Source organism: Dermacentor silvarum, chromosome 6 (genome assembly GCF_013339745.2).
Source record: "Dermacentor silvarum isolate Dsil-2018 chromosome 6, BIME_Dsil_1.4, whole genome shotgun sequence".
In the NCBI taxonomy this organism is placed as follows: Eukaryota; Metazoa; Arthropoda; class Arachnida; order Ixodida; family Ixodidae; genus Dermacentor; species Dermacentor silvarum.
The window spans coordinates 149,696,808-149,724,283 of record NC_051159.1 but is presented as its reverse complement, the minus strand read 5'-3'; the positions used below and the strand labels follow the sequence as shown (position 1 = coordinate 149,724,283).

General features: G+C 48.7%; 1 protein-coding gene across 2 annotated transcripts in view; it reads right to left on the bottom strand.

The window, feature by feature from the left end:
- The window catches only part of LOC119456221 (mucin-5AC), a 148,350-nt gene extending 121,586 nt beyond the window's left edge, over window positions 1–26,764 (bottom strand). For both annotated transcript variants that reach the window (XR_007467579.1, XM_049669602.1), the window contains exons 1-3: window positions 26,409–26,764; window positions 24,715–25,023; window positions 10,808–11,018 (exon numbers count right to left, since the gene is read on the bottom strand). Coding sequence is in view for 1 of the 2 variants with exons in the window: in XM_049669602.1 (XP_049525559.1) it covers window positions 10,808–11,018; window positions 24,715–24,874 (371 nt within the window). In the remaining variant the exon portion in view is untranslated. The remainder of the gene's footprint in view (window positions 1–10,807; window positions 11,019–24,714; window positions 25,024–26,408) is intronic.
- Window positions 26,765–27,476: the final 712 nt, after the last annotated feature.

Here is a 27,476-nt window from a genome sequence, read left to right as displayed (position 1 = left end):
CTTGCGGCGATGCTATATCGCCTAGCTTGGCCACACCTTGGCCGTCAGGCGCGCGCTGACTGGCTGGTCGAGCAAAATCGGGTGAGCTGATTGGCTGGTTGGGCACTACGTGCTGATGAGCTCATCCATTTCGCTCAACCAGCCAATCAGCCTGATGGCCAAGGCGATAGTATCGCCGAAGTGGATCGTCGCAGAATACGTCACCAGACCGTGTAGTGGCGGCGCTGCGATGGAGCTGAACCGAAGAAGCACCTGCCTACACGCTAACATCGAGGGAAATAAAAGCGGCGATGAGAGGCTCCATTCTCCGTCAAACCATGCGCAGAAAATGAATCCTCAGAGGAAGCAGCTAGGGTTTGCCTCCCACATTATTACTCACCTTTACCTTATTATTTATACATTTAATTAAAATACATACAACAGTTAATCTTCCCTACGCTTTTCCTGGCTTCACTGTTCGTTTCCTTCATATGATTGTAGCTGTGCATATGCCAAAATTTCGTGGGACATCGATAGCGCCTCAGGCGGCACAACTTAATCCGGAAGCTAAGGGGACTCCTTCCTTATACAGGCAGCTAGCTAGCCGATAGCTTTATAGGACATCACATTCGATCGAACGATAACTAAACTCACTGATCGATCAGTCGATCGATTGGTGTAGCGGTAACAACACCGATAGAACACGGCTGCGTTCTGTGACATCCCTGCAGTCATCAACGAAGCGAAAGAATACGAGCGGGAAATACTCGTTCAGCTAAAAATACCCACTTCACACAAAAACAAAAGGAAAATAAAATAATACATAGGCTATGAAGTAATGAAACAGCGGACAAAGCGACGGGGTCGAACACCACCGACACGGCGGTAAACGTGGCGCGGAGCAGCAGATTTCTGTCAGTAAGTTTTTTTTTTTTTCTTTCTTTCTCGTTGGAGATGCGAAGTTTATCGCCGTCGGCATACGAGGCCCGCGATATTTAAAAATTGATGAGACGCAATGACTCTACGGGCACTGCGAGTTCCTTGCAGGCAACCAGTCGTCAAATAATCACGTTATGAGTCAGCAGAAGGACCCTCGGCACATTCTCGTTGCAGGCACCCATGCACGCTACATATGGCCACATCACTGTTTTTCGCTATATACGCGACATCGAGAACATCCAAGCATGCAGACACCTGCGTGGCTACCCGCTAAGCCCCTTGACGCACGTGCTAAAACAAAATGATAAATAATAATAATAATAATAATAATAATAATAATAATAATAATAATAATAATAATAATAATAATAATAATAAGTAGGAAAGCCAGTAGGATCGCGTAATGTGCATGCATTGTGCGGAACACCAACATGTGTGCATGATACGTGACAAATGCAAAAAAAATATGCTGGTTTTTATTAGTAAAACACTCAGCACCAACGAAATTTGCAATGTATTGAAATGGTAGTTAGCGACCTTAATAAAATAGCGGGCACCACCCCTTAAGGCTCCACAAAGAGAGGTACATGCACAGACGGGGAGGTTAACCAGGTGATATCTCCGGTTGACTGCCCCGCACTGGGGAACGAACACAGGGGGCAGGAATGACGACAGAAAATATAGAAAAAAAATATATCAGGCTTATTAAGCAGTTGCGCTGGAGCTCTAGGGCAGAGTACGTGTATACGGCCTTCTATGCTTCATTCCTACATACACTTTACAGCTCCGATGCACGGGCGCTGTCATCCTTGAACACGTGACCGAACACGTGAAGTCCGTCAAATGAAGCTTTGCTTTCCTCAGGGGTTTACTTGAGCATCTCGAGGATGGCGTATTACTGTGGGACTACTGGGCGTAAAGGAAGAGGAACGTATTCGCAATGATCGAGCAGCTATATAGGCAAGCCCACGCTCCTCCTCACCATCAACATGTCCGAGGTCCACAACGAACGCTTGCTCGAACTCCTCGAGAGATGTCAAAGAGCTGGTCGAGGCAAAAGCAACTGTAGGGTTGACGCCATAGCCAGTGTCACAAAAGTGCGCTAAATCAAGGCGCGCGCCGCTCAAGCCAGCGAAGAAGCAAGCCGGCCCCGGGGCCACTTCGACGGAGTGAGAGAGAGAGTGCATATGCCACAGACAGCCGACGCGATCAACGGAGTCTAGAAGCTTCGACAATATACGCGAAAGCTACGGTAAGAGATAGAGAGAGAGCGTGCGCCGAAACACCCTCGCACTCGGCAAGCAGAGAGAGAGGGGGGGGGGAGCACGACAACCCGGCTTGCGCCCATAGATGAGTCACCACCCTCCTCGACGACGCTCGGACTGCCGCGGTCGAAAACGCGAGAAATGTCTAGAAGATTACCAGGCTTTGTTCATGCTACGGGATCACGACTCCGTCGGAAGGTTCCAGAAACGCCGGCGAAGGCAATAAAAGCGCCGTGCGGGAATCTCAAGAGGATCAGACCGCGTCGGTGAAGAAATGCGACGTGAAGACTGATCGTCTGCGGAAGAAGGGGATTCCCCGGCAAGCTAGTCGACGAGTTCCTCGAGCGTCTGCATTTCCGAAGAAGATCCTTCTTCGAGATACGCCGAGATCGTCCGGCTCAAGACCAACACGGGTGAGTGGACTATTTCATTCTGTACTGTACGCATGTTGGACTCTTAGTGCTTGTCGTTAATTATTTTCCAGTGTTTTGTTAACACCCATCTGAATTGCATTGTGTTGTGTCTAGCCGAAGTGTGCACGTGTGCATGTAACTGCCTTGTTTGAAGAATATATTTTGTTGTGTTTTGACAACTCTGGGCTCTGACTCGGTCTTTGGTCTACAACCGGCGTTCGCTGGCGCACCCCCCCTTATTGTCCTTGCTTTCGTGGGGTTATTTTCGTAAGCTGATAAGTCGGCTTTGGAATTTGGCCCGGCGTTGGCGCCTCGTTCACGGGGTGTGTGACAGCCAGCTACCTGCAAAATGCTTCGCATAACTTCGATTCCCACAGCACGTGAGATCTGCATAACGTTTTTCAACCACGATGTTTATTCCAGCCATATGTTATACTCAGATACACTACCGTAGACCTGCTCGAGGAAAATGTATCTTCTTTGTAGCTGTTTCTATTTATTTTTCAGCCTCGCATTCAGGCATTCAAGTGCAGCGCGTGTTCGCATGGTGAGCTGTCCGGATGTGCGGCGACGCATACGCGACTCGGATGCGGTGTAGACGGTGTCAACACGAAGGCGCGCGTCGCAGTGGCGACATTGCTATACGCATGCGTGCAAGCGTCGTCGATATCAGTGCGCGTGACGACCTCCTTATTCACGTACGACTCCCCCCCCCCCCCCCCCCCCTGTCCGCCCCAATCAACGCCGTGCAGCCATGGAAGCAGCGTGCAATGCGACGAAAGGGGAAATAAAAAGCAGTACGGCGGCCTTGAGTTTGTACGCCGTCCAGGAAGCGGTCGCACATTCTTCTCCCATCCTTTCGTGCACAGTGCAATGTAACATTCGATCCGTTGGTGAGCTAAGAAAAGCGTTTCTCTAACTTTAAAATTGCCTGTGACAAATAGAACAAATCTAGCCCTCGAGCTACTCGATGAGGCGGCCATTACTTGCACGAGAAATCAAAATGCTCGATTGAATAATTAACATAATTACACAAATTATTGTGTAAGTAATTACTCTGCGGCACATATTTCTATCTGCGAATTGTAGCCAGTGAGTTTGCAAGACGTATCCACTTGGAACGAATTCCGAAGATGGCACCGGCTTGCGGTAAAACTTGCGGTAAAAATGCACGCTTGTTGCACTTATTTTTAAAGAAAACGCTGTTTTATGCATTGAAGCACAAAGTAACTGGAACGCCAATGCATTTCGTCGGACACTTTGAAAATTAATATCTTGAAACTGGTGTAGCACTAAGAATTCGTTCCAAATGAATATGCATGGGTAGATTAAAATATGTGTCCTGAAGTAACTAATTAAAAGTCAATTAATGTAATTATGTTAGTTATTCAATTAAGCATTTTGATTTCACGTATATGTAATGGGCGCGCCTCATCAAATAATTTAGCTCAAGGTTTAGAATTGTGCTATCTGCCAAGGGCAATTTTTATAAAAGTTGGTGCATCTAAGGAAAGCACCTGGAATTAGCAGCATTATATTGCACGCTGGCTTCAGTACTTTTCAGAGTTAATACAGCAACTATAACGTAAAATATTCATACCGAGTATGAAGTGTATGGAAGTGGTTTGGTTATTTTCGTGCCGCCAGCTTTCGATAAAATTGACGAAAAATTGACGAATTGACAGACGAAAATCAAACATGAAGTGCGTTTCGAATACAGCGAAACGACATGAACATCCAGCATGCCGCACAAACATTGCAACCCACCACACGATGCTGCATCGTCCTTTATCGGTTTATACCAACAAAGGCAGTTTTTGCCGGCCATATCAAAACGAGGAGAAGGTCACTTTGTCCACGTACATCGAGGTCCTGCTTCTGGCATCCAACCGTGATATTCAAACAAAGAGTTGGTTTTCCACGCTTGCAACATACCAGTCAGTAATAACCGACATTGCAAGGCGATTGTGCCCTCGAGCTGCCTTCGGGTCTCAGGAGGGTATAAGTACCATGCACGCCCGTCGTATACGGCGCCAACAGCGCTTCAGCGAACAGTGACAGCTGTGACAGAAATTTCGTACGCGTCGCGAAATGGCGAAGGCAATATCGCAGGTGATAAGCTGAGCGCACGTACGGGTGCCTTCTGGCGCGTATTTAAAGAATCCGCAGTTGCTAAGGCAACTCGAGAGGAAAGGAGATAAGACACGCAGGGTGAATTGATAAACAAATGAAATCCAGGAAGGAATCAGAGAAACTCGCGAAACAACGCCAGGCAACATCGACGATATACTGGATGTTTCAGCGAACACTTTCAAAAATTCTTAAAGCTTGCCTGTGGCAGATAGCCCAATTCTAGTTAATGAGCTGGTCTACTCGAAGAGGCGGACATTACTTGCACAAAAAATTGAAATGCATAATCGACGAATTAACAAAAATTCCCTAATTAAGTTTTTAACTAATTATCTGATGGCCCATATTGCAATTTACAAATTGTAGCCGGGGAGTTCGCAAGGCGGATACACTTGGAATTAATTCTCAGCATGAGACCAGTTTCGAGATATTAATTCCCGAACTTTGCGGAAAAATGCATTGGCGTTCCAGTTAAATTCTTAACAAAATGTCGCTTTATGCATTGACCAGCTAATTAACTAGAATTTGGCTATCTGCCACAGGCAAGCTTTAAGAATTTTTGAAAGTGTTCGCTGAAACACCCTGTATATGTTGTTGTCAGGGGCTTTGCCACCACCAGGTGCGATATGCCACCACCAGGGGCGGCTCTAAAGGAGGGCGGCCGACTCCCCAATATTTGTTCCTGCGCTACTCCCCCACGCTCCCCTCTCGCTCCCTCTTTCCGTCCTGGCACCATGAAGCGCAAAGCAACAGAGTGCCCTCCTGCTCCCCGAACGAAAAGGGAGACTCATGATATAGCTGCGCCCCCAATAGAAAAATCCTGGCGCTACCCCTGATCGAAAGGCGACAAGACCGTCAAACGTGTGCAGTAAAGATACGATACCAAGACGGCGGGCAATTTTGAGAATGAACAAACACACTCTTTCCAATGAACAGCGCTCCTCACCACCACCACCACCACCACCATCATCATCATCATCATCATCATCATACATTAAATGTGATGATGATGATGATGATGCCACCACTTCCGGCGCTAGAGTTCCTAAAGCATTTACTAAAATCGATGGTGGCAAGGACTCACTGCAGAGCTCTGCATTGCCGCCCACTCTAGCAAACGGCGTACTGCAGACTCGGTAAATGAAAACGTGCACACAAAATGTGGGAGATCATCGATAAAAAAAAAACATGTGGTTGATCCCTCTTATATAGGAATCGGTATAGAACACGAAAGTGAAACGTGTCTTCACAGAAGTAGTGTAATGTTTATTGCACATTGATATATAATGTCTATTGGTGTTTTGTGGCTAAAGCGCCCTTAGGCGTTGATGCACCCACGCTGACGCCTGGTGGCACGTCTCCTCCATCACGACTACCAACGTCGATGACCATGAGCAACCGTCGTGCATATGGAAGCTGCACTACGCTGCACACGCTAGCACAACGCGAAAGACGAAGCACGTAACTGACACACTAATACAACGCGCAAGACAAAGCACGTAACTGAATCGTCACCGAGTCAAATCAGCGCGTACAGCGCGTCGTAATTGCAGCCTCCGCGATCAACTTCAGAAACATTTTCAGAGCTAATTGCGGAGGCCACGCTCCGCTGTGCTGAGTACGGTGAACGCCACCTAGTAGTGCTTCTGCGAGAACGCGTTGGTAGTGCTTCTTGATGCCAGCGTCCCTTCGAATGCTGGCATCGAGGCGTCGTAGTGCTGAGACCACCGAAGCGTTCACTGTCGGTGCGCGTTAGTGTCATAATGCAGTACTTCTCTTTTCTGCTCGTAGGCGGCGGCACCGCCCCGAGCAAGAGCGCGGGTACACGGAGGAGTGTTAGATATATAAGGCGCGTCTGTGTAGCTCTCTGCAAATGCGTTTGTGGCGCAATGGGTTAAACGCTCGGCGATCTATCGTCGCGGACCGAGAGGTCGTGGGTTCGATTTCCAAATTTTGCATGTTTGTGGAACTTTTTCTTCTGGTTTCTTTCTTTGTATTATGTTCTATGACGTATTTCCGTGACGGAAATACGTCAGTGAAGTCTTGGTGGACCCCGGCATAAAACACTTTCGTGTTAAAAAACAATCACCACGCGACCAGAATGCGAGGAGATGCCTTCTATCTGCTGGAAGCGGCGAGGAGCCTACACACCGAAGCCTATATTTACGCTATAGACCTATAATGCAACGCGTATGCGTTCTTATCTGCGAGCTTTCCAGCTGACCCCGCAACGGCAAGAGGAGGAGGCGCGGTATACCTTTCACCGGCATGACGCCGTAAAATGACAGTGCGTGCTCTCTTTTATGTCTTGTAATTAGCCGGCCAATGAGGCGAACAGCTCTCTTGAGAGAACGCGGCCTAAACCAGACTTCCCTAGAGGATTTAGGCAGGTCGTAACGATTAGAAGAGCGGCTCAAAACGAGTGATCTTCTTTAGTTCGTCACACGCCCCGCCAATGAGTTCTTCGACGTCATTAGTGTCGGCATAGGGAAGAAAAAAAAAAAGAGAGAGGGAGCAAAACTCGACTCCGCGCTCGCCATTTCTTCCACGCACATCAAACTCAAAAAAGCGCAGCCGCTTTCACACTAAGTATATACAGATATCAGATCGGCGGCACCGTACACTGAACTGTCCTTCCCGTATGTATACGGTACGATGATCGTCCTTTCCTATCTGGTTTTCATCTGGCTCGCAACGGCACTTTGTCCGTCGTCCCGACTCGGGTGTCATTTGCGAGTGATCGCGCGGCTGCGAATCTCTGTATATACTACGAGCAGGAGATCTGGAACACGACACGCACACTCCCTAAGACGCGCGTGGCCGAAAACGGCGATAGTGCCGCGTGCCACGTAGTACGAGAGTGTCCAACCGCGTGTGTATAATAGGCAACGCCGCGTTGCCACAGTGCCACACCATCGCCGCAGCTCTCGCGCGTCCTCACAGCGAGAAGTATTCTCCGCGCATCGCAAGCGAGGCATTGCGAGCAGGGGAGGATGCGGCAGCGACGCACTGGGGCGATCTCGTATGCTGTGGCGGCAGCTCGGCGAAGTGGAACAGGCGCCAATGCGGCGCCGCCGTCGCCGTATGCACAAACACGCACGCACGCACAATATCGCAGAACACCATCTCGCTCGGCTGTTTCTCTGGCGGCCGACGCGTTTCGTGCGAAACGGAGGAGCCCTTCTGGTTCCTCTTCCACGCGCGAAACACAGCTCCGACGCCGCTATAACCGCTGGTGGCAGGTACAGTACGTTCGACGTCACGTGCGTTCCCTAAATAAGCTGGGTATAGCGGTGAACACCCTTCCAAAGGCGTGTAACAATAGCGCGCGCGATACTGTCGTATCAGTCGCGCCTCTATTTAAAGGAGTCGTGCTTGCGAAGAAAAAAAAAAAGGAAAAAGATACATGCAGGTTAAAAATCAAATTCGGGGCTTTCTTTTTTTTTTTTTTTTGCCCATGCATACGATCTGATTATGAGGCACGCCGTAGTGGAGGACTCCGGATTAATTTTGACTGCCTGACAATCTTTAACGTGCACCTACATCTAAGTACGCGAGCGTTTTTTCTTTTATTATTTAATTTCGCAGTCACAGAAATCGGGCCCGACACCGGGATCGAACCACGACCTCGCATACGATCTATGCACGCCGTAGTGGAGGACTCCGGATTAATTTTGACTGCCTGACAATCTTTAACGTGCACCTACATCTAAGTACGCGAGCGTTTTTTCTTTTATTATTTAATTTCGCAGTCACAGAAATGCGGCCGCCACAGCCGGGATCGAACCCACGACCTCGAGGTCCAGCAACTCAACGGTCATCAATTGTCGGTTACCAAGCCACCGCAGCGAAGTAAATTGTTCAGCAAATAAAGCTTCTCTCTAGGATCGGCCCACTTTGTTCGGGATTACAACCCACCGAGCAGATACGCCAAACACAACATGCCATAGAAAGCGTCGCTGTAATAAATGTATCATGCGCGTGAAGGTGTACATTCGTTACAGTGAGGCTATCTGTTTATGTGACGTTTGTTGTTTCATTCTGTAATTCTGCAGAGAAGAGAGCCAGGCACAGGTACACATCCTAGTGGTAGTATAATACATGGCGATATTTAAGCCGATTCGTTATACGAGTTCTGTCCTGTGCGTGAGCTACCCGGCAAGGCAGCAGCAGCATGCACCTATAGCTGCAGCCATGGTCAGCAAAGTCCGGGCGGGTTCGACAAGAAAGCTTCACTTAAATAAGGTAATGTTCTAATAATTAAGCAAGTAAATCGTCTTGAATCAAACAGAAATTCCTGAACGGCAGTGCAGATCGTCCCTGTGACAATGTCCAATGAGGTGGTTCTTTTCCTTATTCGCATTTTTTTTTTTTTTCACCGCCACAAAGCACACGGGCCTCAGTTCCACGGCAAAACGCACAACTGCGATTCTTCAGGGTGCGTCTTCTGTGACGATCAACCTCCACCGAAGCTGTCCCTCTGCGGTCTTTCTTCACTTTCATTCTTTTTGCCGCGCAGTCGTCCCGTCCCAGCTTATAGCGATTGATACCGCTAGTGCGAACACCGACTCTGAGAAGTGTGTACATGAGCTTATCGCAAGTCGCCCTAAACGGCAGCTCAGATCGCTGCGCGGTTTCAGGAGAGACAAACCAGCGCCAAATGAAGTCAACGACAATTTTTCTCGAAGCAGAAGGAAAAGAGAGGGCAGAGGAAAGGCGGCGACGTAGGCGCCGCAGCGCGAGACACGTTCGCTATCACGAGGGAAGCAATAAATAAAACTCGTTAAACTGCGGCTGCCGAAGTCGGCGCGGTTGTCAAGTGTCCCGTATAGCGGAGCCATAATCGGGCAGCGATCTGGGGACTACCTAACAACCCCGGCATTTGCGGGCGTAGACCACAGCCGCTCGACCAGAAAGTAAACAGAAAAATGCATGAAAGATGGAACTTATTAGGCAGCACGGCGAGGAAGAAACGAAAGCGTTGATAACGAGAGAGGGGGAAAAAGAAACCGTTAAATAAGCGGGAAGTCGAGGCACATGCCACACTGCTTCTCGGATTTTTTTTTTTTTCGGACATTCAAGAAGTCGCGCAGTTGGACAGTGTAAAAGAGAAAAGATTGTCGTTTCCGAGCGCGGCAGTGTCAGACTTGTTCCGCCGCAGGGCCAGGCTGTGTAGTTCTGGTAATTATGAAGACCCGCGCTTTCCGACTAGTGCTGTGCATCTAGGGAGGCTAACGATCTCCATTTATTTTATTCTATATTCATTAATTCACTATTGTTTAGAACGGGAAAAGATGGTACGGAGTTGCAAAAGATGTAAAAGTACGGAGTTGCAGAAGATGTAAAAGTGGCTAACTGCCAGTTCTTACTATGAGTATTACTTAACATTATTGCAATAACACACTACAATATTACAATAATAACAGATTAATGGCAACAAAGCAATGATAACAGAGTGACAGATGCTAACTCAGCCAGTCTTTGTAACATTAAACGTGTACAATTTTAAACCACAGTTTGAGTAAAACAAATATGCGCTAGATTACGTCCGCGTTTCCCGCTGAAATGTATGGTCGCTCGGACTCCGAGCGCCACAATCGGGCAGAAAGCGCGCATGCCTTGTCATATATACACTCTGACCTACTATAGCTATATTGTAACTATTTTTACGTAAATAGTTTCCTACTACATTTCTATCCTCTCCACTAACATCTCTCTTTGTCCTTTTACTAAATAGCTTTTTTTTAATCCAACTTCAGTTTCGTTTCTCGGGAAGTACGTATGTGTCATGACGTCATAACGCGAAAGGTTGTCACGTGGGAGCAGGACATCGCGACGGTTTTGGCACTCGCTCCGGCTTGCTCGGTCGCGTCCGATGTAGCAGCATATAACTGACCCCCAGGCGAGAAACGAAGCCTGAACTGGTTTGTCGAAAACCTACTATAACAAATTGTTTAGGCTGCTCCGAAGTACTAGTATTGTTTCTAGAAGCTAATTCGAGGTCTAGGACCTTCATTTAACGCAGAAAACGATGAGTCAGAAATGTCATGTCAGTACTCCATCAATAAAGCTCTCACTCACCGTTCCCGACGCAGCTGCTGCAGCAGGGAGGCGAGATGTCTTTCGGCGGTCGGGGAGGCGAGCCGGGGCGAGGCCCTAGCACCGGTCCCGCGAAGCCGGCCGTCCCAAGACCGGCGACCGCAGTTGCCGGCATTGTCCGCGGAAGGACTCCTCGAGTCGGGCGCCGCCGCCGCCCCTGGAAACGCCGACGCAGTCCGCGTTCCGGCGTTGCCTGCGAATGACCGTCACAGTTGACGGGGATCTCAAGGCCTACAGCAACTCACAGATCACAAAATAGTCAGCAGTTAATATGAACAATTTTAGCATCGGCCCGAGCGTGCAGGCGTCTTGAAAACGTTCCGTTCTTCGCACCAACCGCCGTGCTGTATGCATCGGTAAGCTAAATGATAGCATTAGTACAACGTGACACGCGTATGCCAGAGTTCTGGAGAACGTAGACCAGAGGAGCAGCGATCGTGCAACATCTTCGGACTGCGTCATCGTCAGGGATGATGCATAATCTCAGTGGTGGAGGTGCAAACGTATTTCCTGGCATGTATAAAGTGCGGGTCTTCGGATCCAAGCGCTTCGCCGAGTAACCACCACGGCTACATCGCTGGAATCGGTGTTGAACGTCGCTGCGATGCCTGCCGCCAGATGGAAGGGACACCAAGTCGGAAGATTGTGAACTGAGAGAACAAACTCCACGACAGACGCCGTGTGACATATTAGTGTCATCCTCAGTGTGCCACACGGCACATTCAGGTCGTCGGGCGATGTCGCAGCGGGCAGCACGCGATACTGCCCGCAACATCGCTACGCAAAGACAAAATAATAAAATGACGCCTCGACGCTCAGCTACACTAAATATTCACCGCAATACCTTCCACCGAGGCCGCTTGACGCCCAGGGCATCGCGTTTTCATCCGATCCCTTTCTTTGTTGGTCAAGTCGGCTTCGCCATTCGGAATTCTGCGCTCGACTCCAGGCAGCCACAGCTCAAAGAGCCTATCACGTCACGAGAGAGACCTTGCAATGATCCGTCTATTCGCCTTTCGCCTCTGCACGTATCCTGACACCGGTGCCAAGCGCTAGCTACCAGCTTTTATTGGCACCCTATGTGATGAACTTCCGAAGGGCTCCCATGGAGCAGCAGCGCATTCGGTGGCGGCCCACAAGCATGATTTGAAAGAGGTCACTGCACAGCTAAGAAAACTTCGAGCGCTTGCACGAGACATCACTTTCATTATGTGGAACACCCTAAATTTTCAAAACAACCGGCTACGCCACCTGGACTCTTAGGATAGGATAGGATATGATAGGATAGCGTAAGGTAGGATAGTTTATTATGAGAGAAGATTGGCACCTGGACTCTGCTCTCCGCCTTTGCATTCCAACTGGGCTCTGCCGACGTGAGGCCACCCTCCTTTGCAGGCTATATGACTAGGAATGGTCTTTACAAATGCTACAGCTTGTCGTATGAAATAGCCGTCAGCATTACATGTGACTGTGGTCACGAGGAGACATTTCAAGACGTTTGTTGCGACTGTCATCGCTACAGTACACAGAGACGACTGCTCGCAACTGTGCTAGCTCACTTTTGTAATAGACCATTATCAGAGCAAACCATTTTGGAATGCCGACGCCATAAACCATCGCAGCAGAGAACGACGAAGGCCCTGCTACGGTTTTTAAGGACAACAGACCTGCACACACGTGTGGATGTGGCCTGATTTGGTGTTCATTGTGATGCACGTGATCCTGTGCTGTGATAGCATGCGGTGATCGTGAACGGCCGTGGTCGTGTGCTTGTGTGCTTCAATGCGTAAAAAGACGTTTTGTTAGGAAAGTAACTGGAACGCCAAAGCATTTCTCCGCAAAGTTCGGGAATGAATAACTAGAAACTGGTATCATCCTGAGAATTCGGTCCAAATGGATCGCATTGCGAACTCCACGGCTAGAATTTGTAAATTGCAATATGGGCCATAAGGCAATTAGCTAACACTTAATCGGTAATTTTTTGTTAAATAGTCGATTATGCATTTCATTTTTTTTTGTGCAAGTAATGTCCACGTCTTTCAGTAGACCAGCTCACGAACTAGAATTGTGCTATCTGCCACAGACAACCTTTAACAAATTTTTTAAGTGTTCACTGAGACACCCTGTATACAGCATACACGGAAGGTCCTGACAACTTCGCCGATTACTTCGGCCAAGTTACTACGTGCCATTGGCTTAACAACCGCGCACCTGTGGCTTTGGTGCCACATCCTCCCCCTAGAACACTACACCATTAATGAGAACAAAGCGAGGGACCCGTTCTCCCTATAACGTAAGCCACGTGGTGCATAACTTCGGTCGAGGCCATACGCCCTGCGGCGTACGTCGCTCGCCACCGCGTATTCCTCCTCCTCCTCCTCCTCTTCACCCCCCCCCCACCCCCCTGCGCGAGGCAATCAAATTAACGCGTTCCGCAGATACCGGCACAGATGACGAAAGGGAAGCAGGAGCCGCAGATGGAAGAAGCAGTCAACCCGGCAGCGCCTGCAGAGCCGGCGGGCTTCCCATTTCCCCAACCCCGCACATGGGTCCGAAGAAATGAAAGAAAGACCGAAAGAAATATAAGGGCGTGATCAGCCGGCGGCGTCATCCGTTTCGAGGTCGCGCCGCTCGGGCGATGTCAGGATGTTGCGACGACAGCGCAGCGGGCAGCGAGGATTTTGAAGGGCACGAGAAGGTTGCCCCAGCAACGGGCCCCTTGCCTGCCTGCGCGCGCGCGCTCTCGCGCACCGACGCGAAGCCCCCACAGCCCGACAGCCCTGCGCCTGGGCTGCGATGCGGCGCGCTGCACAGCGATCCGGAGGACCCGCCCTTGTCGATGATCATCAGGGATTGGCGCAGGACACGCAACAGCCTAGATACCGCGGCTGCGAGGAACCCGTTAAGACACACCAATACGCGAAGCACGCAGCAAAAGGTTTTGGGAACCCGCGGAGCTCGGAGAGCTGACCGCACGAAACGCCTTGAGAATGGCCTCGAGCTCCCGTATTTGGCCGCGTTGCTTGAAACAATCATCGTGCGCGCGAAGTCACATATGCGAGACAGGAGGATAACGCTCGGGATGCACCTGCTATACGAAGCCGAAGCGTGATCAAATTCGTCGGCGGCATATAGCGCGATCACCCGCGAGCTGCTTCCTTCTCCATTGTTTCTCTCTCATATCGCACGGGGCTCCGAATCGAACGAGCGGGTCGAGTGAGTCAACCCACCTGCTGCAACGCAGGTGAGTTGACTCGACGACCCACCCGCCGCGGTGGCTCGGTCAGCTAAGGAGTTGCGCTGCTGCGCACGAGATCGCGGGATCGAATCCCGGCCGCGGCGGCCGCATTTCGATGGAGGCGAAATGCAATAACACCCGTGTGCTTGCGTTGTAGTGCACGTTAAAGAACCCCAGGTGGTCAAAATTAATCCGGAGCCCTCCACTACGGCGTGCCTCATAATCAGAACTGGTTTTGGCACGTAAAACCCCAGAAAGAAGAAGACTCGACGACCCGTCCCGCCATATACGCTATTTCCGATCTCTCGGTGTTCTCATGGTGCTGACAGCATGTTTTCGACGCGATGAAGCTGCAGCTCGACTCGGCACCAGTGACAGACAAATCATGGGCATCAGGTGCAAGACCTGCACGTAGTGCTTTTTTTTAATAATATGCGTTAACAGTAGCAAAGTCAATATGAATATATATATATATATATATATATATATATATATATATATATATATATAGTACAACTGTTCATAGATAGTTCAATAGCCTGGCAAGGGAACAATAATTCAGGATCGCCAGTCAGCCTCTAGAGTCTGTAAAGGAGTACGTTTATCTAGATCAATTGCTCACAGGGGACCCTGATCATGAGAAAGAAATTTACAGAAGAATAAAATTGGGATGGAGTGCATACGGCAGGCATTGCCAAATCCTGACTGGGAGGTTACCAATGTCGTTGAAAAGAAAAGTGTACAATCATTGTATTCTACCGGTGCTAACATATGGGGCAGAAACTTGGAGGTTAACAAAGAAGCTCGAGAACAAGTTAAGGACCGCACAAAGAGCGATGGAGCGAAAAATCTTAGGACTAACGTTAAGAGACAGGAAGAGAGCGGTGTGGATCAGAGAACAAACGGGGACAGCCGATATTCTAGTTGACATTAAGCGGAAGAAATGGAGCTGGGCAGGCCATGTAATGCGTAGGATGGATAACCGGTGGACCATTAGGGTTACAGAATGGATACCAAGAGAAGGGAAGCGCAGTCGAGGACGGCAGAAAACCAGGTGGGATGATGAAGTTAGGAAATTTGCAGGCGCAAGTTGGAATACGCTAGCGCAAGACAGGGGTAATTGGTGATCGCAGGGAGAGGCCTTCGTCCTGCAGTGGACTGAAATATAGGCTCATGATGATGATGATGATGATGATGATGATGATGATGGATGGTTTTTCTTGCAATGTGATGAACACGGTTTAAATCATGGATCCGGGATCTGAAAGATGTGCGACGTAATGCTAACGCATTTCTCTCGCATTTATCTCTAAAACGCCACTGTTTATTTTTTTTTTTAAGCCGATATACGCTGGTTTCTCGAGTCAAACCCATATTAAGCAGCGGCGAGAGACCGTCTCGGCTTCAGCTGATTGGAACGGGGCAAATAACAAAGGCTGACTAGACAAGGTGAGTGTCCAGCGTCCATGTCCGCCATTCCTGAGCTCGCGCCTGGAAAGGGCTAAGTATACATACTGCAACAACAGTATTCTGGAACGTCCCTCCTCTTGACAGACTCGACCTCGAATCCAGAAAATGGGTGGCACCCCACGGCGATTCCTGGGCGAAAGGTTTGCAACCAAGTCCACTCGACATAAATGCGAATGCGCTGAAGGTTCGCTTTTGAAGCATCTTTTCATTGCAGGGATCACCGAGGAGCGTGTCTTCATCAGTCAAGGTGCGGCGCTGTGCTCCACTCGGCAGCTGGCAGGAGCGGAGCAGAATTCTGACTCCGCTTAGTGCGAATAGGGAAATCTTCACGGGGCTTCTCGGTGCAGCAGAGACGATGGCATCACCGTTTTCTTTCTTTCTTACTTTCTTTCTTTTTTTTTCAAATCTGGAGAAACTGCTACGCGAAGGCCACACGACCACGTGGCAGCAGCTCCTCAGCATTATGACTATCACACGATGGTAGCCAAAAGATGACACATATGCTCGTGGACGTCAGCATACACAGTCTTGAAATGTCAAGTCGCCACTATCGAGTGGCGTCTTGTGGCAACATACTATTTACGAGCCTCTGGGTTGGCGGGCCAGCGTTAATGTGGCTCTTGTAGAAACTCCACTTTTAACGAAACACCACTTATAACAAAGCTTGTTCCCTGTTCCGACGGGTTGGTTATAATTAATTCGCATCCACGTAATGAAGACACGGCTACACAAAAGCTTGATGCATATGAAAATCAAATTGAACGACGGCAGCGTTCTGTGACAATGTGCCCCATTTGACAGCTTCTCGGAGAAAAGCCCTCAGGTAAACGAATGCGACACGCTGTCCACTGCAGCAGAGCTCTGCAGATTACGCCGCACTTCTTCATTCGCTTTCTTGGTGCTATGTAGAAAAAAAAAAGAAAGAAAGAAAGAAAGAGAGAGAGAGAAAAGAAAACATTTACAGCATCAGTCCGCACGGCTTAAGAGTTCATAACATCAAAAAAGCTCATGGATGTAATTCCTTGCTCCAGAAAGTCCGGCATAGGTCAGCTAAGTCGTTACAGTGACATAGCGCGTCTCACGATTTGTCTACAGACGTTTTCATCGGGCGAGGAGGAAAATGCGCGCGACGAGCCTCTCCTCCTCTCTGGCTTGGGCGAGCCGGCGTGGCGCTGCTTGAATGTGTTGCCGGTCGCGCGATGCGGAATGATTTAGACTCTTAGAGATGTTTTATTAGTTCGTTCTCCGTGGAATTTAAGTGATGTCATTTCGCACAAGGTCGTCGGAGAACTACTGTGTAGCCTTTCTGTGCAGCGGATAAGCGGGAATGCGCAAACATGCGATGTGTGTACGTGTTGTGTGAAATATTTCGGCTGTATCTGGTTTTCACTCGACGAAGATAACCGGCATCTGCGAATTGCCAGAGTGAATTGCAAAATCTTCTGACTATCTGATCGCTTGGCGTGGGAACTAAAACATAAGAGTGCTCGTGTCCGACCAACCCAATGCCACCCCCAAACATCTAAGTGCCAATCGTTATAAAACATTTACGTCAGCCATCGGCATCGTTCTTACGCATTTCAAGTCTAGTAGACTTGAAATCACTATGCTATGTCCACGTTAGTCTCCTGTATGAAGCCGATGGTGTTGCTCAACATAGTACTCACTGCGGTTCGTAAATCAGCAGGATACACATAAGATGTGTGCTTCGGCATTGCATTTTAATGCGTTAGCATTAGGAGTGTCAAAGTGAAAAAAAAAAAAGTGTATGTGTACCCCCATTCACGCTCTACCTCAACCACGTGACCGGCTTCCCACATTTCACATAAACTTTTTTCAACTTTGACCCTCCTAATGCTAACGCATTAAAGAAAGAAAGAAAAAAGTTGACTGACGAAGGAGAAATTCCAGTTCTATCTCATGGAATGGTTCATGCGACAATACAGTTGTATGCATCTGTATCCGAGTCAAGTACGTTCTTGGAGTAGCTTGCTGAACACGAAGTAAATACCATTGATCACGTCCATTTGTTCCCGCGGTGTTGGAGGAAGCTTCACTTCTGAGGCGAAATCAATTCCAACTAGACCTGCTAAGCACTACTAGAGAGGGGAGATGATTTCAGGCGTTGCGCAGAATACTTGAATGTCTTGAAAGAATCTCACTGTGAATCGCTAGCGTGTCGCCCATGTTCTACGAGCCGCAGCTGAACTTGCGCTTGCTCCACCCAGGCAAAAGGAGCCACGATACCCCTTCCTCCCTCTCTCCAATTCTTTCTTTCAGCCCGACTTGTGGCAACGACTACGCCTTGCTGCGTATTCATCCATCGCATAAACACAAGCCGGCTAGGTCCTGTGGCGACTTCATTCTGCGACTCTCACGTGGTTGGCTCGCTGAAGCTAAAGTTGCTGCTCGGCGTTCGCACTTCGAAATGCACACTGTGAGATGTTGCAATCGAAGGCTGGTCCGAGGAGCACTGGCAACGGTCACTTGATTATTCACATGCACGCTGATTCGCATCCACGCGGTTCACCACCTCTTTTCTCAAGCCCTCGACCCCCGTTCGCTGTGGGTGGTTCCGCGGCGGCCAGTATTAGTTAACTTATACTGCGAGTCATTAAATATTCAGCTCGAGTTCCTTCGAACGTGCGTCGGCCGTACGCGTTATCTTCTCTCCGTTTGCTTCAATACAACACACGCAGCGTTAAACAGCCAGAGCTGAGGCAGAACAAAACAGCAAACCACACATACTCGTAAACAAAAGGGCACAGAGGTGTGTACTACCGGCCCCGAGGTTCTTTGAACCTCGTGCGGAACGATTAGGAAGAAGCAATGCACAGGCTCTCTGCTGCCCATCAGGTAAGTGCACGCCGGCGCGCGCGCTTGCAAAACCGGATCGCGGCTGGCGAACTATACGGCTGAAGAAAACAACAATGTTTGGCCGAGCACAAACGATATAGAAGAGTAAGAACTGGTTTCCGATCAGCATACTCGCTTCCTCATCTCGAAGGCGACGGCAAATCGGTAAACAAGAAAGCGAGCAACCCATGCAACGCGCATTTTCTTCGCGAACGGAAACGTTATCAAGAAATACGAATAAATTTGGATGCCTGCGGAGGTACAGGAAAGGAGTTCGCGCACAGTGCAACACAGCGCGCGCGCACCGCCTCGTTTCACGCGCTCCCTCGTCTATGCGCTCGGGCATGCATGTATGAACGTACCCTGCGGGCTCATTGAGGCGTGCAGACGCGCCCTTGCAACACGAAGGCGATGCCTTGCCCGCCATTTCCATCTCTATCCATCCTCTCGTTGTTTTCTTGCCTCGCAACTGCAATTAGCATTGGGATTATTGCGAGCCATCCCTAATTAGTATGCAGCGCGCGCGCGTACTATAAGGCACAGCGCTGGTGCATGCAGCGTTTCCTTGGGCAGACCCGCGAGGCGATATCCAGGAAGTGGACGTTGGCCCGCGTGTGCAGTATTGCACGCGACGGTGAATGAGCGCGACGGTAAGTTGTAGGCACACCTATTTTATAAGGATTGTTGGAATGCAAGCGCGCGCACGCGTATCAAGGAAGGTTGGCTTGCGCAGCGCGCGCTCCAAGGCGCGGGCAAGATGGATGATGACACAGAGAGGCGCCCAGCGCAGCGCACGCGGTCCGTTTTTCATCATCATTGCAGGCCTCAGCGCGGCATTTGATGTAAACAAAATTTCGCGTACTGTCACGAATCTCAAATTAGTTCAGGCTTGCATGCCTCGAGGTCCTCTCCGTCTTCCGTCACCCCTGACCATTAGCCCTGCACCCAGTAGCCCCGGGGTGATATTCCGGACTTTGAAATACGTCCACGTTGGCGTTCTAAGCCAAACAGAGGCACCTCTTAAGCCAATCAGAGCTGACAATGTGGCGAATTTAATAATATGGCGGAACTTGACAAGGTCGAGCCACAAAGACACACCCGAAGAGGGGCCGGAAGTGTGTGGCGGGAAGTCGTGTAAATATTCGCTGTGCCACTCAGTCTCAGTAAACGTTCGAATGAGGAGAGGGAAATATATTTTACTGTGCGACGTTCTTGTAAACAGAAATCAAGTACACTGCTCCAAAGTACATTTGCTCTTATACTTACGAATGACAGTTCATCACGCCTAAAGAAAGTTTGGCTCTGCTACAATTCCATACTCTCTAGTCTCGCCGTAAACGCAAGAGAATAGCGAAACTGTGGCATCTGACGGTATGCCCCCGTTTTCAACAATGACAACCGTACTTAGTGCACGTGAGAAGCCGTTAACGCAATTACCTACAGACGTACTCTGCCTCATTGCGCCGTGATTGTACAAAGCATGAGGCAAAGCCTCACCGCACAATCACTTCAAGTCAATAAGCATCTCACTTCACGACGAACCCTGGCACGGTGTATCACTTACGAGATACAACCGTTCCAGCGCAAGACAGAAGTGGATTATGGCTACTTGTTCACGTCGAAAAGTCGCCTATCAAGACTCCCTCATTTATCTCCAAAGGACCACGACTATTCAGTTTTCAATTCAGTTCATCGCCGCAATAAAGGTGCACCAATGCACTCCTTCGTCCTTTGCGGTCCTGTTGACAGGAGCACGATGCTTCTGCACAATTCTCCTCAGCGGAGCACTAAACTGCGCGATATTCTGGAACACATTGAAAAGCCCTTACAAAAGAACTCTTAAGTGCATGAGGCCAGCGTGGTCTATCTAACTCCCGCGTGACTGTTGCACAGCAGTCCTCAACTATACGAGCCCCAAAGTGAATCATGGCCGGAAGCAAACGAAAAGTGCCGATGGCAAAAAAAGAACGGTGCGAGAGGTCGGCCCAAGCGGCTTTAAAGCTCAATTCGTTACTCCGGGAAGAGCTGTCGATCCTTCGATCGAGCTACGAATGCTAGCATCGTGCGCCCTTCGGGGGAATCGTGCAAGCACCCGCCTCTGACACCTACGGCACCTGCGCGCATACAAAAACGGTATAGTCACTGCGGCCAATTAAAGCACAATGCTTTAGCACCGGCAGCGTCGTATTTAAACCCACTTCGCGCTTTTGCTTTTGAAAGTGTTTGCTTTTGAAAGTGTTTGCAAGCGTGTGCACGCATGCATGTGTACAATGCTCATTCCTGCGTTATGGTCGAAGCTGTACGTCTCAACCATTTCGACGCCGGCAAAGCAGCACTGGAACTCGTCAGTCGTTAGCGTATACCATGCAGGGACTCGCTTAGGAAGAAACACCGCGGCGGAGCGCATACTGCGTCGTTAAGAAATTTAGTATTCAAAGCAAGCAACCGCCCGTCACGCTGCAACTGTAACAGCAGCGATTAACCTTCGACCTGACGACCTGCATGGAAATGTCGCTGACCCATACGGAAAACAAGCTGCGATTTCATTTGCGGCGAGAAGAATAAACGACTTCCGGAAGGCATGCGAGCCATTTTGTACACAGAGCAAGCTGTAGTCAGCATTGACGTAGTTTGTATCCTCTTTTCTGTCTCTCCCTTCCCCTTTGGAGTGGCGCGGTGGAGCTCGGCAAGACCGATGGAACAGGGGCGTACGTTCTGTTCGGCATAAATTATCGATCCGGTGATAAATGACACAAATCATGTTCCCAACTGATGATGTCATTTGAGCCGGCATAACCGTCAATAGATGACAGATGCAGGTACCTACACGGGAAGGTCGTAACATAAAGAAAGGGGGGAAAAAAAGGAAAAGGAGGAGGAGCCTCTATGAAAGCCGTTTCTCGACCCTGACGGAAAATATTGCAAATCCAACTGAAACAGCTTGTCCTGCCATTGGACTGTTGTTCTGCTCTTTTTCGGGGCTTCTGCGCTAGGCCACTCACATGGGGATACATGCATCGACACAAATAAATTCATCTGCGCATCATAAATATTTAATTGTTAATCTTACTGATATTTTGTTTGTTCGCTCACTTTTTCTTCTTCAAGCTGACCCTTCAAGTAAATTATATTTACTCTGCTTCCTTTTCATTTATTTATCGTTAATATTTGCATATTTCTTTATTTCATCCCACGAATACAGGTATAAAATTCACCCGACTCCTGGCCAATCGTATATTCCGCTGCCCTTGTATAGGCCATCATGATATGCAGCACCAGCAACACCGGGGTCGTTATGATGGCACATCCCGGAATGATGGCCAACACGGGCACACGTCGTTGTCTGCCTGCTATACTGGACCGGATGCCGGACATGCTTGCCTATTGCAGGGCAGGCAGTTAGAACAGGGCCCCAGGTAAGCCGAAAATATATGTATATCTATACCAGTATCTTAAGGTATGTGCCAGATGCCTACTTTTGCACACCTAGCGCTATGTAGCAGACATTCGTGCCAGATGCCTACTTTTGCACACCTAGCGCTATGTAGCAGACATTCGCATGACAATGTCCACCAGTGTAAATCGGCTGTCGTGATGAGTGAGCCGAAGCGTACTGGCCTGAGCGGCATTGTCTGTCCACGCCGTGGGTTGTTTAACTGTTTTATTTCCCCAGCCGCCAACAGTTCGCCTACCTTTCCACCGGTACACGTCTGCACATGGGGGCGCGAAGACACCGTCTGCATCTTTGTCGTCTGTCACACCGAACGATGCATCGCTTGACGCTGCTGAGCACGCACTAAACTGATCGCGCGGCTCACAAAGGCTTCAGAATATTGCTGCGAAATATATATATATATATATATATATATATATATATATATATATATGAAGCTGCCGAAATGTCGCAGTCAACAGTATTTTCATATGTTCCGCAAGTTTGCCAACCGGAAGCCCGTGTAACTCGCCGAGAGCAATCTTGAGCCGAAGTCCCGAAAGAGCAAGAATCCCTATACCGCGAATCCGGTACTCCCGCTCACACAAAAGCGGCTGAGGTCACTGTGCTCGATGTACGAGTACACCGCTGCGAGTTTTAAGGCTAGAAATGACACTTACGACACGTCCAGCGCAATACTGGCGAGGAAATAATTACGTTTCCGCCCATCCCCACGATTAAACCGTGGTGGACAGCGTGCACATATATCACACTGAAGCGCTTTCATTAAATGATTGCGCCGCAAAGTCGATGAAGTTATCAATGCACGCGTGTGGCTTCGTCCAGTCCCGTAGTACGATTGCACTTCCTCTTTTTCTCTATCTCTCTCTCTCGTTCTTTTTTTTTTTTTAAGTTTATCTGGCGGCTATAAAGTTGTTCTGCAATGTTCCGACAGCCTCCCGATCATGTCATTGCTCCGGGAGCAGTGGCCATCGCTGGCGAGTTTACAGCTAATGGAAGGCCCACGGAGGCTGCTGGTTGCCAGGCGATTTCGACAGGACGAAGTAACCGAGTCTGATAGGCTCACGGCTGAACTGCATGGACCACGTGTGATCAGCGTGTAAATAATATAAACTTGAAAACGCCAACAAGGCTTCACGTCAGAGAAATCCCTAACCAGTTATGCACTAGTCATTAAAGTTCTGTCCCCAATAAAAGCGTACGTAAAGCAAAAGCGACTGCAGGCACGCTGTCACAACTACCACAATACGATTAAAAAGATGTAATTGCTCTGATTTTGCCGAGCCCAAACAAAACATGCTCAAACTAGACAATGCGCGCCGCACCAAGCGCAGATCCTACTTTCTGCTCTACACGAACTCTTCAGCAGCATCCAAACACTACATGAATGAACAATCGTGTTCATTCCCGGTGTAACGCCAAAGGAAAGCGAAGCTCGCACTCACAGCCGCATGGAGACCCGGTGAGCCACAACGAGCAAGAAGCACGCTTCACCGCAGTGCACCGGTACCTAGGGCAGAGCCAAGCAGCGCAGGGGAGAGGCCTCACTCGCCGCCGCCACGCTACCCGCGAACCCATGCGAGGTCGGTTTCGATCAATGAAGAGAGGAGCGGGGTCGTTTTTCTTTCGTTCTTTTTTCTATTTCCCGTTCCGCGTTAGGCACCCCGGCGTTCGCCGCCGGGTCCGAGGTTGCGCAAAACAGAATGTCAGCACGGTGCTTCGGCACCGCCACTATTACGTGAGCTGCAGTCAGCTGCCGGTTGCGAGTATCTCCTGAATCGCGGTAGGTGCTAAGTGAAACGATGCTGTCGCAAAGAGGGTGCCAGGTGGTGTTTGTATCACCCACCAGATGGCATGAGTTGCAAGATAATGAAAAAAAATAAAACGAGTTGCGCTTCACCTTCTGTGGGAACACTTTGAGAGAGCACGAACTCTGTTGTTCTGGAACTTTCTCTTCGTTTCTTCGACGGAAAGAATTATAGGTAATTCCCAAGTTCGCTTACTCATTTTTCCTCACTCCCTAACTGTACGGCGCCTATACAATTGCCATATTTCCAAAGCCTTTGAAGGTAACGAGCCTGCAGAGTTCTTTGACACTGCAGGCTTCGTATTGTATAGGCATCACAGATATTGTGCACTGAATGCGTCTGATATTCCCCACATGGATATGCCATAAACTAAACAAAATAGTATCAAGCATAAAAGACATACAGCCAGAAGGACTGTAGCAATGTTATAAAATTTGTTAGCCATTCTTGACACAGTTACTATTCTTTTTCTCAGAAGTTAGCAGCAACGAAATACAGTGTTTTTTTTTTTTCATATCCGCTGTTTCCAGACTGTATAATCTTTATCACTTAGTCAACCAAACGACAAGTCACCAATCAAATTTTGAAAATGCTAACAGCAAAATGATGACCACACCTACTAGTAATACTTATAAACAAGGTCTTATAGCCAGTTAACATAGGCAATAAGACTCGCATGACTGCAACACTGTATCAGATTCATCATGATTAAATTTCTAGGCAATGAACAGCATTAATCACAACTTTTATGAATGATTTCAGTAGACATATCCTACAGCTGAGAACAAGGCCTCCAGGATCAAATTCCGATCTTGGCAATCACTACATTCTGATGGTAATACAGATACAAATCTCTAATGTTTAGGCATATCATCAGAACTGATGCGGTCAAGATTACCATTAGAGCTTGCCACTACGGGTCACAAAGTGCTGCTTTGGAACATAGGCACCCAAACGAAACATTTAGCAGGTCACACTGGCAAAAATGCATGTACAGAGCTAATGTACACACACAGCGTACACACAGCTCTGTGTGTACAGCTAATGAAAAGTGCTATCTTACCACCACCACCATAGCTCCTCTGCAGGGTGGAAAATCGAGGCAAGCCACTTCGGTCCATACCCTCCAGGACAGGAGGTGGGGCAAGCACATCAGCAAGAGTCTTTGGTGAGCAATCAAGGAAGCCTGGCGTTGGTGGTCGTTCAGTTGTCTTTAGACCCATGTTACTCGTAAAGTGAGTTCAATTCTTTACTAAGGCACCGTTTCGTTGTGTTAGGAAAGTGCGCTATGGAAGAGGAGTGTGTGCAAGGCCCTAGCGGAAGGCCCCATTTTGTAGACCTTCTCATCTAGACATCCATGATTAGGCCGCACCTGTGAGAAAAAAAAAAAAAATCTGCACATTAATGCGGAAGAAACCACAAGAAATGGAAACTATCAACGGCTCATGATTGTTCAGCAACGTGACATATACCACTTAAAAGCTGCAATGGCCACAAAATATCCTTAATATATCGTGCGGATGGAAACAAGGCAGGTAGCCTTGAAAAAGAGCAAGATAAGAAATTTTAGTAGAAGGGTCTTTTATCAATAAATATGTCAATTTGGTATGACTGTGGCTCCACATCTCTATACTAGCCATGATATGCTCTGTAAGACATCTGTGACAGAGCTTCAACTGCAGATCGGTACACACAGTGAATGGCACACATCTTGAACCACTAATTTAATGCACTTGCCTGGAAGATGGTAGGCATTGTAATAATAACTCAGGTTCATATAATTGGGTACCACAAGATTCACAATTGCGCCTCTTCATAAACAAACAACTGTCAAGTTACCCTGCAGTTCTCAACTCAGTCCCACACTGTAGAAACATGCATCTGCAAATGAAATGCTTGCACTTAAGATGCAAGGAGCTACCGCTGTAATAGCACGCACGTATCACCATATGTGTGACATCTACAAAAATGGTGCGACTAGCTGAGTTTACAGAATATCAGAAAACGGAAAAGGCTGCATATGACTTTAGACAAATGATAAGGAGGGATAGAAAATAAACGGAACCGCAGAATGAGCACTTTAACCACCACTGGTGGCAAAGAGAAGCTTAATTATATGGCTTAAATGCACAGAGGTCACAAAAGTCGCCAAATTAAAACCGATCACAATGCAGCAGAATATATGATCCGATTCTGCGGAATTAGCACTTATTTACAGAAGTTCCTCCTGAACAAGCAATGTATACGCATCTCTATGAACTGTACAATATTTCATGCACAAAGTTTTCTCAGCTCACATCATGACAGAGAATCGGCTTTGCGCAGCGAGCCTGCACGCCAGACACAAAGCGTGAGGCACGGCGCACAGATCAATAGCGTGGGATTTCCACCGCTTGTCTCACATAGCGCACCTGGACCTCTGCAACTCCTTTCCAAAAGGAAGAACGGGTAAATATGAACGATGCAAAATTAATTTTATAAGCTTAGGTCTTGAGCGGACGGTATTGCAGTTGACGGCGAAGGCGTTAAAGTTAGCCGCAGCAGTCAGTGATTTTCTCAAGGAGTATAATCGACTCATACAGGGCGCAACGACAGCGTTATCGACAAACTTGACGAAAAGCACCGAAAAGGTTCCCCGCTCAGTCGTGGCAACTAATTGAGAAGCAGCGCGAGGTCGCGGCGCCTCAAAGAGGAGTTCAACGCTCGCTGAGAATGAGGCGGCGCAGCGGAAAGGATGAAAGTAAAACGAAAACTTACCGCGTGTCCCGGAGCAATCGAGCGTCGTGCCGTTGAGCAGGCGTTCCGTGCGAGTGCGGCATTGACGCTTGAAAACTGCTCCTTCCTGCTTCGGAAAGGGTGCTGACAGGTCGAGTGGAGAGGCGGCAAATGAACCGTGTGACGACCAATCAGTCGTCAACATCCTTTGACTCACATAGAACTGTAGTCGATCGAAAGAAAAACCCGATTAGGAAAACTGTAGGGACGGGACAACTATTTTCCCCGACGACGACGGTACAGTAACGTTGCACGTCCTGGGGTCAGCTGTAGCTCACTCACACTGCTCGGAAACATCTGAAATTGAGTCATGGGCTAGCTGGTACAGTACGTTTTGTACCGCTACACGCTTTCTACGCGGCGTTGGCGGCGTCGGTTAACAAGCTTATCATGTGCTGCGAGCCAAATGTCAGCGACAGACGCGTGCGTTGTGGCGCCATCTCGGTTTGGGAAGGCAAACCATATAGTCGTTGCCATAGATACACCTATGCCAAAACCATGGCCCAACCTAGGCGCGCTTATTCAAGGTTAAATTGAAGCTCGGTAGACGAATAACGGTTTCTTCGACTATCAACTAATACTGGCATGCTGACGGTGCATAAATTTAAACGCTTTTCTGCGGGTGTTTTCGCAGAAGCGAAGAATTTGTGTCGTTGTCGTGAATACGGCGGTAACGCGTACTTCACTCATGTGTTCTCATGAAATACAAGTTCCAGGTCCACGGCGGAAAGAATCTATTATGCGAATAGTTTGCTACAATTCTAGCACACTGCACCATGGTCAAGCTGCGGTGCAAGTTATCTGCTAAAGTGGGCCAGGTTGCTGTATTTTTCGTACTGTATTTGCGCGCCCAAACGTTGACGGGACTTTACTAACGTTGAGCGGCGGCAGATGGCACTACGTGCCTCGCAAGCTCGAGACGTCTCTTCAAGGTATGTATTGTGTTGTAAATGTTCAGCCTGTTCAGCGCTTGGACGGGCATTTTTCCTGACCGCTGCTCAGGTAGTTCAGGTGACAGCAGGCTGCGCTAGAAGCTTACTGCGTTCAGCA